The sequence below is a fragment of the Balaenoptera borealis genome, assembly GCF_965194805.1.
Source record: "Balaenoptera borealis genome assembly, chromosome: 16".
In the NCBI taxonomy this organism is placed as follows: Eukaryota; Metazoa; Chordata; class Mammalia; order Artiodactyla; family Balaenopteridae; genus Balaenoptera; species Balaenoptera borealis.
In genome coordinates, this window is record NC_138872.1 from 1279471 (window position 1) to 1292939 (window position 13469).

The 13469-nt window shown below is 46.8% G+C and overlaps 1 protein-coding gene across 1 annotated transcript in view; it reads left to right on the forward strand.

Moving 5' to 3' along the window:
• TCFL5 (transcription factor like 5) overlaps positions 1 to 13469 on the forward strand; it is an 18763-nt gene continuing 5294 nt past the window's right edge. The window contains 5 exon segments of the mRNA XM_082359357.1: positions 1 to 723; positions 2020 to 2206; positions 2827 to 2989; positions 4497 to 4743; positions 6621 to 6762. Of these exon segments, the coding sequence (XP_082215483.1) occupies positions 74 to 723; positions 2020 to 2206; positions 2827 to 2989; positions 4497 to 4743; positions 6621 to 6762 (1389 nt within the window). The 5' untranslated portion in view covers positions 1 to 73.

Consider the following 13469-nt stretch of genomic DNA (forward strand, 5'->3'; position numbering starts at 1 on the left):
TTCCGCGCTCCCGCCCGCCCGGCCGGCCTGGCCCCGCCGGCCCGCCCACGCGCCCCACGCCGTTGGCGCCGGCATGTCGGGCCCCGGGCAGCGGGAGCCGCCGCAGGCGGGCGGGCCGGCGGGCCCCGAGGGCGCGGACGCGGCGCCGGGCGAGGCGGGGCTGAGCGTCGCGACCACCGACCTGAGCCTCGTGGAGATGACCGAGGTCGAGTACACGCAGCTGCAGCAAATCCTCTACTCGCACATGGAGGCGGTGGCGACCGACGGCGAGCTCGAGACGCGCCTCAACTCGGCCTTCCTGGCGGCGGCGGCGCCGGGCGCGGCGGCGGGCGGCTTCGCGGCGGCGGGGGGCGCGGCGGCGGCGGGCGCGCAGCCCGTGTACCCGGTGCTGTGCCCGCCTGCGCTGGCCGATGGCGGCTTCGCGGGCGCCAACCAGTGCCTGGGCCACATCGACTTCCAGGAGCTGCGCATGATGCTGCTGAGCGAGGCGGGCGCGCCCCCCGCCGCCGAGAAGACGCCGGGCGCAGACGGCCCGGGCGTCGGCGCACCCCGGCCCAAGGCGCCCGACGGCGCCGGCAAGGAGAACGTGGAGGGCGCGCCTGAGGCGCGGGCCAAATCGGCAGTGCGCGTCCGCCTGGAGGACCGCTTCAACAGCATCCCCGCCGAGCCCCCGCCAGCCCCGCGCGGCGCGGATCCCCCCGAGACCGGCATGGCGCTCAACAAGTGGGTGCATCCCCCAGGGAGCGGGCCCGGCTGGGTCAGGGTGTAGCCCAGGGTCCTCTGCAGAGACCACCAGCCTGGGTTCGGGTGTAACTAGGGTCCTCTGCAGAGAGGCACCAGCCTGGGTCCGGGTGTAAACCAGGGTCCTGTGCAGAGGCCACCAGCCTGGGTCCGGGTGTAACCAGGGTCCTCTGCAGAGAGGCACCAGCCTGGGTCCGGGTGTAAACCAGGGTTCTGTGCAGAGAAGCACCAGCCGGGGTCCGGGTGTAAACCGGGGTCCGGGTGTAAACCAGGGTCCTGTGCAGAGGCCACCAGCCTGGGTCCGGGTGTAAACCAGGGTTCTGTGCAGAGAAGCACCAGCCGGGGTCCGGGTGTAAACCAAGGGTCCTGTGCAGAGGCCACCAGCCTGGGTCCGGGTGTAACCAGGGTCCTCTGCAGGGAGGCACTAGCCTGGGTCCGGGTGTAGACCAGGGTCCTGTGCAGAGGCCAGCGGCCTCACTGCAGCTTGCATCTTAACAGGGAGCAGACCTCAGTGGGTCTGGAGACTGAGCTGGAAGTTTGTGTGCTCTGCGCAAGCATAGCAAGCAGATGTTAAGTACACACCCTGCAGCATTACCTTTGTGGTGTGCACTCTGCGTCTGCATGTGGAAGAGAGATGAGATAAGTGCACACGTGTTCTTGAGGAACAAAGGTTTTGCCCCCAAATCACCCACCTAAATGTCAGGCGAGACCTCTGCTTCTCCCTCTGCTGACTCAGGTTGAGGCTGACCTCTCCTGCACAGATGCGTCCCCTGGGAGGAAAGACGTCGTGCTGTGAGGCTTTGAGTGTAAAATGCAGCTTCATCCTTCCTCCAGACTGCCAGCCCATAAGTGATCTCGCAGCAACAACTCTCTCGGAGAGGAGTAGCCTGTCTGCTAGGGTGTCTCCTCAGCTTTCTGTCTGTCCCCACCCTGTAGTTTTCCCCATTTTGCCCATAGTCGTCAGATTTTGGAGGATGGCCAAAACCACAGAGATTGGTGTCAGAAGTGTGATGGGAAGGGAGGTGTAACTAAAAGATGACACACAGCCACACCTTCCAGTGTGAGGAAGAAAGTTTGAACTTGTCCCCTACAACACTAGCTGATAATTGTTTTGTAGAGATTTCCATGATGGGGGGCATTCATGGTAACAGATTCGAGTTCCTATCTAGAAAATCAAATGTTAACCATTAGAGTGTGATAGTTAGTGATTGTGGTGTTTCAGGAAACTTACCTGCCACATACTCTTCATGTGTTTCTGGGTTTCTTTTGTCTTGGCAGTTTGGTAACTCTTATTCGCCATCCATCTGAATTAATGAATGTTCCTCTTCATCAGCAACAAAACAAATGTACAACATTAGTGAAAAATAAAACTGCTGCAGCAACTACTGCTCTGCAATTTACATACCCTCTGTTTACTGCAAATAGTTGCTCTACTAGTGGAAATTCTAATCTTTCACAAACACAGGTAGGGAAAATGATTTGCGAAGCTTTGCTCTTTTGTATTAAATGGATAAATTGTATTTTAGTTAGGTCCCAAGGATTTTTTTTTTCTTTCATTGAGCTCAATAACTTTTTATTTTATTATTATTATTTTTTTAATGCTATTCTTCTCTGCTTACATTCTTTTTTTTTTTTATGTATGTATGTATGTATGTATGTATGGCTTTGTTGGGTCTTCGTTTCTGTGCGAGGGCTTTCTCTAGTTGTGGCAAGCGGGGGCCTCTCACTATCGCGGCCTCTCGTTGCCGAGCACAGGCTCCAGACGCGCAGGCTCAGTAATTGTGGCTCACGGGCCGAGTTGCTCCGCGGCATGTGGGATCTTCCCAGACCAAGGCTCGAACCCGTGTGCCCTGCATTGGCAGGCAGATTCTCAACCACTGAGCCACCAGGGAAGCCCTCAATAACTTTTTAAAATCGAGAGTATTTATGTGGTTCGGGGATATTTAAAAATCCTTAGTGCACCTAAACTTCTTCAAGTTCATGTGAATAGCTTTGACGTTACTTCTATTAAAGTGCATTTTATTTGTGCGTAGAAAGGAGATTGTCACCTGTTGATAAAGTTCCTGTTGCTTCATATTTTTCCAGAGTTCTAGTAACTCTTGTTCTGTACTTGAAGCTACCAAGCATCAGGATATTGGATTGCCGAGAGCATTTTCTTTCTGTTATCAGCAAGAAATTGAATCCACTAAACAGACTTTGGGTAGTAGAAACAAAGCTTTGCCTGAGCAAGTTTGGATTAAAGTAGGAGGTAAGCGATAAAACAGAAGCTGGCAGGTGCTTTCTCCTCCTGCCTGATGTCTTTGCCCCTTTTTTTTTTTTTTGGCCATGGGTTGGGGAGGGGAGAGAGGTGGTTTATAAACAAATGAAACGATCTGGGAAGTCTGCTTGCATCTTAGGAATCCTTCCGTCCCTCTGCCCAGTCACCTCACTTTGAACATCCTTGCGAATTTTGAACATCACGTTTATACTTGGCCTGGAGACGTTGAGTTTAGGGGCTGCTTTTTCTTAACAGTAACCTCCTTAAACAGAGAAATGATAGACTTAGGTACATTTTCGTTACCTTCAAGTTACTGACAGCACTTTTAGGGTTTTTTTTTTTTTCTCTTATTTCATACTTCATGAGTGAGGCAGGAGTCTGAAATCCGCTCAGAGCTTTAGGGGACGATCTGCAGATGGGCAAAGGATTGAATTGGGAGCAAGAGGCCATAAGGTGATACAGAAAGTTTTAGAAATAAAGAAACTTCTGAAGGCAAACTTTGCTTACCCCTGACGTTAACCTTCAATCCGTTTTTCCTGGAAAACATTCTTTTTCGAGTTATCCAATAATAACACAGCTTACACTCAGCTTTTCAAGAGCTGATAAAGACAGGGTAGGGATGGAGCTCTCCTCCTTTCTCCCACGCCAGTGATTAATTTTCCCTTGTTCTTATGACATTGCTCGCGAAAGTATACGTTAACATTTGTAAGGTATAAAGGTTAATATTAAAATAGTCCCTGTACTGACTACTCAGCTGAAGAACCAAAATATTACCAATACTTGTGAATTCCTCTCTATGTCTTTTGAAAAGTTATCACCATTCTGAAATTTGTATTAAGTGATTCTTTCGCTGCAGAGGGTTTGGCTTTGTACGGTACCTCGGGAATGCACATCACCACAGGTACTAATTAGACGCCTGCGGTACTCTGATAGAAATTGGACGTATTTCTGTAGCACAGGTCACAGCTGTGGTGCGATCACTCCTTTTGTGGGGGGATCTCACTTGTACGGTGAGGGCATGTCTAACCCTGAACCACTTAGGTTTTGTCCTCTTCTGAGCCTTGCAGTTAGAATATCAATTGTCGTATTAGAATAATTGCATATCAAGAAAATCTTTTGGAGAAAATATTTCTAGGTTTTTTTTTTCCCCCATTCTGAATATCAGAAAAGTCAAACAACTTCTTGGTTTTTTTATTCATAGATGACAGTTAAAAGGTCTGTTGATTTAAAAGGGGGACTTTTGACAAGCTGTACTGATTACATAATACCTGGGGTGTTTTAATTTAGTTTACGTTCAGCTTTACAGCTTGAAACCTAGGGCCTTGTGCCAACCGTTCCTATGGAATTTTGGAGTGCTTCCTGTTCGGTTCTGTGTGCTCCTTACCCATTCATGTTTATATCTTGGATCGAAAATACCAAAAAATATATTCAGCATTCACGAGGGTAAGTTTAGAAGAACAAAAAAATTAAAATACCACTTTTTCCTTCTTTTGCAAAGAAGAAGCGCTATGTAAACAAGCAATAAATAAGAGGAGTCGGAGTAGGATGCGTCAGTTGGACACAGGCATAGAACGAAGAGCCCTTGGAGAGCTCCAGAATGTGGGTGAAGCCGCCACAGCAGCGCAGGGCGCTTGGCAGTCGGTGGAGTCGTCCCAGGCCACCCTCGGGGAGCAGACCCAGAGTGGGCCCCAGGGGGGCAGGTCCCAGCGCAGGGAGAGGCACAACCGCATGGAAAGAGATAGAAGGTAATGCGTGGAGTCGGTGGTATACAGTTGTCTTAGACGCCAAGCTGATGACCGTCAGTGGTGGTAACGGGCACCTTTTTGTAGAAAACAATGGTGTAGCCATTTCTGTGTTCAAGGGAGGGAAAGCTGGCAAGAGTCAATGGTCACCTTGCTTTGCTAGGTGGATGGGGGTACCCAAGACCACCCCCAGGTTTGATGATTCATTAGGAGGACTCATGGCTTTGATTTATTTTGGACAAAGAACCCAACAAAGTCAGCAGAGGCGCATGGGGAGAGGTCTAGGGGCCCCAGGCGCCAGCTCCCCAGAACACTTCCCAGTGGAGCCACTCAGGATGCCTGTCACCCCCCAGCACTGATGACATGTTCCCGGACAGCAAAGCTCCTTAGAGACTCGGGGCCCTGAATCCTACTGGGGGCAGGTCGTGGGGGTGGGGGGGGGGGGCATTCCTTACCTGGCATGCGGCCAAATCCCAGACGCCCAGAAGGAAAGCTGGTGTTTAGCATAAGCCTGTGACCAATGGTGGGGGGAACCCCCCCGAAATCTAAGTTCCCAGGTGCTGGCCGGGGCAGCCTTCCTGGGAGGGAGTCCGCCTGCACGCTGGGTTACTCAGTTTTGCTTGGTTCTTTTAAGGATATTGAAGAAGGAGGAAGTTACAGCTTATGTAAGCTGTTTTATCTGTGGATTTTATTTGTGCTGTTCTGTGTAGAAGCAAAAGATGGTTAATTTTTCTGTTATAGCTGGGTACGGGATGATTCCCTAACATATAATTAATTAACTTAGTCATTTATTGAGTACTTTGTACCAGTTTCTGTTTTAGGCTCAGGAAATAGAGCATTGAGCAAGACAAATATTCATCTCTGAACCTACAGTGTTGAGCAGTGGAAACTTATTTATTTAAAGGGATATGTTAAAGCTAGGCAGCTAGATACCTTTCCTAAGGATGTGTCCGCACACACACGCCAAGTGAAGGGCATCACTGAACTCACCGTGAATTATAACGGGCATTGTTTATATTTATTTAATAAACATTTACTGAATACCTACCATCTGAAAAAAAGCCTTATACGTACTATGTGTTGACAGTAAAAGTTTTAATTCTTACTCTACCATTTCCTAGTTTAACAACCTCCTACACATTCTTTACCTCTCCATCTGAGTCTCTTGTCTATAAAATAGGGATATTACCTACTGCGTAGATGGGACACAAGAATTAAACAAGCTGAAATGCAGCGTCTGGCCCGGTGCCTGCACTTACAGAGCATCTAGTGAATTCCTGCTCTTGTTACCTTACAAAGTTTGCTCTAAAGTTCCGAGTGTACAGGTGGGGAAATAGAAACAAGGACTGTATTATCTGAATGTAATGCGTAAAAGTTAAAAATGGTCTAAGGCTCCAGTTGTGATGTAAGTCATCCCTAAAAAGACCGGGTTTGGGGATATTAACAGGCTGGTAGTCTGTGGTCCTTTATGAACTGGGGCCCCTTGGAGAATCAAAGCTGTGAATCCTAGCTTCTGTGACTTCCTTGGCACCTGGAGGGCAGGTGAGTGAAAGAATGTCCTGCCCAGAAGAAACACACACACAATTTTGCTTCCAATTTCAGGGGGTTTGGGTCCATCCTTGGTCTAGAGACTTGGACCTGGTCCTTGCTCCTGGCCCAGGAGAAGTAAACGGGAAAGTTTCCAGGGAGCGCAACTGGGCTTAGTGGGCCGCTGAGGGGGGGCTGGCCGCTGTAGAGGGGAGCCCCGAGGTGGGGGGCTGCCCTTCGTACGCTCTCAGTGGCCAGGCCGCGAGCTGATTCTTCAAGACACACAGACACCTGCTTTATTCCTTTGTTCTGCTTCAGCTTCTCTATGTGATTACTTTGGGTTTTGACTGTAGGCGCAGAATCCGCATTTGTTGTGATGAGTTGAATCTTTTAGTCCCGTTCTGCAACGCCGAGACCGATAAGGCAACGACTCTGCAGTGGACCACAGCGTTCCTGAAATATATTCAGGAAAGACATGGAGATTCTCTTAAAAAGGTTAGTATCTGGGCCAGGAGATTTTCAGAATCCTGTAAAGGTGTCAGTGTTGTTTTTTATCCTTTTTCCTCTAAGATGTCCCAAACTGTCCTTTGTTTCGTGGAACCAAATGTCAGATGCTGAGTCCGGTGTGAATAATGCCCCGCTCCTCACTTAATCAAGGTACTAACCGCAGCCTGGATGTGTGGTCAGCCAGCAGTTAGGCACCCGCCTGTGCAGTGGATTGTTTGGGGGCTTAAAGGGGTTTCAGAGACCTGCCTGCAGGATATGATTTTTTTTTTTTCCCCCTCAGAAGATGTGAAAGGGATAAAGCACAAACAGAAAAAAAAAGAGGCAATTAAATGTCAAATAAACAGTCTGGATTTCAAACACGGTTCAGAAGGCAGAGAAGAGAAACGCTGCGGCCTGGGGGATTGGGGGCGACTCGGGGGCTCGGGCATCTCAGTTCCTTAGTACAGGCAGCTCGACCTTGACCCTGTCTGTTTGGGCTGAGGAGCCATTGATTCCCTGCAGGCCAGCTGGGCTCCCAGTGGGAGCGGATGCTGGTTGAGTGAGGGTCCCACCTGCCTCCTCCTTGGGGGTTCAGATGAGAGAACATCCCCTGCATTGGCTTCTGTGCTCTGCCTTGGGGGGACCTTGGGTCCAGGTACCGGCCTCAGAACTCGGGGGATCAGGGCGCGTGGGATGAGGCCTTAGCGAAGAGCACCCTGGCTTTGCTGCTGGCCCCGGCTGTCGTGTGGTCGCTGCCGTTGACGGCAGCACGAGCCTGATTAGAGAACCGAGCTGAGGTTGGCACTATAAACGTGGAACCTTTTTAAAAAGAACCTTCCGTATCTAGATCCTGGGGGAGCGGCTGGCCGAGCGCCCCAGGCTGCCTGGAATGAGGCCCCTTGGGCTGAGTGTAAGAGTTTGTCCTCTCCGTTTCCCTTTTCTGTGCCCATGTGCATTTCCACCTTGTGTGTTTCGTAATTTCATCAAGTTCCTTATTTTCATTGTATATTTAATTGCCTTTTAAAGCAATACCTGTGTCAAGTTTGTGCTGCTTGGATCATTTATGGTTATTTATAATGTGGTTACTCTTTAACATTAGTTTTTAGTGATAGACTTGGTCTATTGTAATAAAATAAAGCTTTTATATTTTAAAAAATGATTTAGTGGTTGGCTCTGTGTACCTAATAGTGGTAAATTATTATTTATATGATTCATTCAAATATGATGAAGGTGTTTACAATAAAAAAACTTAACTGTCACTATCTATACTCAAAGATTAAATAGGTTTAAAAGCTTATGGACATTAATTTTTATGTGTATTAGGCTTTCTGAATATTTCTGAAATTTAGTTACATTGCATTTGTAGATTGTTTCTGGGTCGGATTACAAGACCCATCAAGAAACAGGCTGAAGTGATGTCAGTAGCAATTTGGGGGGGAATTAGAATGTAGGTAGCTTAAACCCTTGTGTCCTTCCTGTTTCCGTAGTGACTTTCCCCCTCTTACTTGCATGAACATTTTTGTTCTTAAAGATGTGATACACAAAAGTCTTCAGTGATTTTCCTAAATTATTTCAGTACACATCTCATCCCACAGGTCTGTTCCGACTGTAACCAGGCTTCTGTCCCAGACACTGGGGGCACCTTGAGTAAGACAGAGACCCCATGGGCTGGAGGGAAGCGGCTAACAGGTCGAGGGTGAATGGACCACCTCCATCCCGGTGTGGGGTCTGGTTGACATACTGCAAAGAGACTCCAGGAGGAGAGGTTGGGGGTGGGCAGGAGTGGAGACACAGACCCTGGTCAGAGGCCGCAGCCGCCCTGCTGAGACTGGCCAGGGCCCACGGTGCTGGATGTAGGGCTGCTGGGCAGAGGAATTGGGGACCACGGTGGGGCGTCTGGCTGGAGCAGCTGGGCGGGCGGCGCTGTTTGCTGAGACGGGAAGACGTGTGGAGAAGCAGGATGGGGTGGGGCGGAGTCCACGTTCTGTGTCCGACGGGCTAGGTTTTCAGTGCCCAGGAGGCGTCAGGTGGAGAAGTTGAGAAGGTAAACGAGTCTGCAAGCAGGTGGTTCCCTTTGTTTTACTTTTCTAATGAGCACGGAGTTCACTGAACACCTGTCCTCCCCTCACCTAGTCTGAGCCGTCAACATTTACCGTGTTTAACATGCACATGCACAGCACAATTTCAGACAATGACAGATGTCATGACCCTTCACCTCTAAATATTTACGCCTGCGTCTCCCACGTAACGCCAGTGCCGTTTTCACACCTCACAAGGTCGATAGTCGTTCTCTTATACCATCTACTACCCAGTCCGTATTCCCATGTCCCCCAGATGTTCTAAAGGTGACTTTTATGGCTGCGTTCTTTTCCAAACCAGCACCCAGCCATGCTTCTGCATTGCGTTCAGTGACGTTTTTCTGTCTCTAAGCTATAGCAGTCCTCCCTACCCCGCGGTTTCTATTACGACACTGAGATTTTGAAGAGATTGGGCCAGACAGGTGCCTGTAGAACCCTGGATTTAGATGATTCGTTGTATTTATTTATGGTAATTAAAAATTTTTATATAATTTTAAACTTGCAGAAAAATTCCAAGACGAGTGCTAAGAGCTCCTTGTGTGCCCACCCAGAACCCTCAGTTGTTCACATTTTGCCCCATTTGTTCTGTCTCACACAGTCTAAACCATTTGATGGTAAACTGTGGGCACCATGCCCCTTGATACCCAAACACTTCACCCAAACACTTCAGTCTGTGATTTTAAAGAATATTACATTATCTTACATAACCAGAATACAATGGCCAAAATCAGGACACTTAACCTTGGTGTAATACTCTTATCTAATTCAAATTTTGCCTCTTGTCCCAATAACATCCTCTACACCATTTTCCCCGGTCCAGCACCAATCCAGGATCACTGGCGACACAGTTGTTGTGAGGTGACATTTTGGGGTCGTGACCTTGAACCCTAGCCAGGCTCGGGGGCTGCGGGGCAGTCTCTCACTCTGTGCTTCCCTCTCCTCTGTCCTGTCACCATCACAGTCATTGGGCAGGACGGTGGCGCTGCCCCCCTGCTTTGTCTTCCCTCCTCCACCTGAAGTTGGGCTGGGGGCCGCCCCGCACCCACTTTTCCTTGCACACCAGCCCCAGTTATTAGGTGCAGCTGTACTGTTACTTCTCCCTTTCCTGTGCAGTAGGAACTCTGTCCTTTTTATTTTAAATTTATTTTATTGACGTATAGTTGATTTACAATGTTGTGTTAATTTCTGCTGTAGAGCCAAGTGACTCAGTTGTACATAAATATATATACATATATATACACACACACACACGTATATATCTACATACATTCTTTTTCATATTCTTTTCCATTATGGTTTATCACAGGATATTGAATATAGTTCCCCGTGCTATACAGGGAACTGTAACCTTGTATAGGGTTAGGACCTTGTTGTCTATCCATCCTATATATGGTAGTTTGCATCTGCTAATCCCAAGCTACCACTCCATCAATCCCCCACCCCCTTGGCAACCACCAGTCTGTTCTCTATGTCTGTGAGTCTGTTTCTGTTTTGTAGATAAGACTGTTCTTTTTAAGAACAGCATTTTATCTATTTCTCACATTTATTTATCACATTCTGATCAGGGAAGATGGCAGTTTTTAAAAACTTGTTGAGACTTCCATTGTGACTTCTTATGTGGTCAATTTTTTAAAATTCTGTGTTTATTTGGAAAGGACGTGTGTTCTCTGGCGAATTCTGTATGTTTATTAGGTTGAGGTTATGAACTGTGGTTCAGGCCTTTCCTGTCCTCTCTTGTCTGTCAGACCTGTTGTTCTGAGAGCCCCCGTGGCATCTCCCACCGCGACTGGCCTTGTCCCGTCTCTGTGGGGCTCAGCGTGGCTGAGTGTCGGGGGCACACCCTCCCACCTGGGCCCCGAGGTTTGTCACCCCTTTTGGTTTCATTAACCCTTTGCCTTTAATTCTCTCGTCTCTCTGTACAGATGACACCAGTTTTCTTCCTCTTCCTTACTTCCTGGTATAATTTCTTGACATGTAATTGGAACGATCTTTCTTTTTCCTACTAAAAATAGTTTTTATTATTGGCCTTCTTCTATTTACAAATCTAATGTGAATATCCAACTTTGACCAGACGTCATCTCAAGGTGTCTGATGAGTTGTAAAAATCCCTTAAAACTCAGCTATTTCACTTAAGTTTCATTGAAATAGACGCTAATTGAGAGAGCAGAGTAACAATTACTAGCTTACCTTTGACGCAGTCAAGGGCGGGAGATGTCCACTTGTCTCCCTCTTTCACGGTCACCCCAAGTGCCCATGAACTGAGTCCCAGGGACCTCGTGAGAGTCTAGATTGAGCTACACCTTAACGCCACTGCTGGCAGAACTATTCAAAATAAAGATGGGTGCCCAGGGCTATCCTCCTCATTTTATGATGATTGTTTAGAAAATCTCTTGAAGTACTTTCTTACATCTGAGAGATGATTATTTTCTTCCTTCTGACTTCTATTTAGTTATTCTCAAAGGTAAATTCTACCTTCTCAAATATAGGCAAATATTTTATAGTTGGGCTTTGGGTGTCAGAATATAGAAACCAATATATCAAACCATGGTTCATCTTACATTGCATTAAGACCCGTTGAAAATCTTTTAAATTTTGGGAAGGAAATTAGAATGTATTTATGTGCAGATATAGCTTCTGAGCATAGGCAGTTGTTGCAAATGGCAGATGGCCTCGGTTGGGATGCCACTTAGCGTGTGTACAGGTGGAGTGCTCCAGCCATTCCAGATGACTCAGAAGTCAGAGCAGTGGCAGCAGAGAGAGCGCTTATACTTCCCTTCCTGGACACAAATTAAATATAAACCTATTATAGTCCAGCAACAAAGAGACAGCACAATTCAAAAATGGGCAAAGGACTTGAATAGACATTTCTCCACAGAAGATAAGCAAATGGCCAATAAGCACATGAAAAGATGCTCAACATCACTAATGATCGGGGAAATGCAAATCAAGAGCACTTTAATGGATGTGAGATACCATTTCACACCCATTAGCTGTGGCTATTACAAAACAAAATAACAAGTGTTGGTGAGGATGTGGAGAAATTGCAACCCTTGGGATTGCTGGTGGGAATGTAAAATGGTGCAGCTGGTGGTTCCTCAAAAAGTTAAACGTAGAATTACCATATGATCCAAAAGAATAGAAATTACCCAAAAGAATAGAAAGCAGGGACTTAAACAGATATTTGTATACCAGTGTTCATAGCCGCATTATTCACAGTCACCGAAAGGTAGAAACAATCCAAGTGGTGGAAACAGTCCAATCAACAGACGAATGGATAAGCAGAATGTCTGTAGAGCCAATGGATTACTATTCAGCCATGAAAAGGAATGAAGTTCTGACACATGCCTCACAATATGGATGGACCTCCACAACAGGATGCTGACCGGGTAAAGGCAGACACAAAAAGACAAATACTGTATGATTCCACTTACATGAAGTACCTAGAGTCATCAGATTCATAAAGTCAAAAAGTAGAATGGCGGGTGCCAGAGACTAGGGGAGGCAGATGGATGGAGGGTACATGTTTAACAGGGACAGAGTTTCAGTTTGGGGAGATGAGAAAGTGCTGGAAATAGATAGTGGTGATGTTTACACAACATTGTGACTGTACTTAAGCCACTGAATTGTACACTTACAAATGGTAAAAAATGGCAAATTTTATGTTATATATATTTTACCACAATAAAAATATATAAACTTAGACTTAATTGTGTAAGAATGCTATGCTTTAAAAAAAAAAAAAAACTTACAGAAATGTATACATGCACAAAAACGGAGAGACTAAAATAATGAACTTCCGTGTCCAATAACTCAGCTTCAGGCGTAACTTTGTTTCACCTATACATCCCCATCCTCCCACCGTCACTGAATTATTTTAAAGCATTTCCAGATGTCATATCATTTTCATTCACAAATGTATCTCTAAAAAGAAAAGGGCTGTTTAAAAGCACAACCACATCATCATCATCTTCCTTAATCTCCATCCCTGTCCAGATTTCTCTGCTTGGCTCACAACTGTCTTTTTACTGTTGACTTACTTAAATCAGTATCCAAACACTGCATTGGGTTCATAGCTCTTAAATATCTTTTAATCTGTTATGGCTCCCCTTTCCTATTTTCCTTGCTGTTTGTTTATTGATGAGGCTGAATGTTACTGAACCAAATTTGGGTCCACTTGCCTGCGCACAGTAAAGCCAATTTGCTGACACCGGTTGCGGTGAAAAGAAGTGCAGCGTTTGTTGCAGGTGCCAAACAAGGAGTCTGGGCAGCTAATGCTCAAAAGACCTGAACTTCTTGTTTGGCACCTGCAATAAATGCTGCACTTTCTTTCACCACAACCCAGTGTCAGTAGATTGACCTTACTGTGCGCGGGTGAGTGGACCCAAATTCAGTTCGGTAACAATTTTTGGTGACCCAGATGGGATTTCCAGCCCATCTGGGGTGCCAAAAATTGTTACCGAACTGAACTTGGGTCCGCTTGCCCATGCACAGTATTACATGTCATGATTAGTTATACTCTGTGACAACTTCAGCAGAGAATTTTTTTCCATATAATGTTTTTTGTGTAATTTAATATACTAAATAATCTTCATTAGTTTAATATTTCTCTCTGAGATGCCTCAGGAGCCCTTTGGAAAA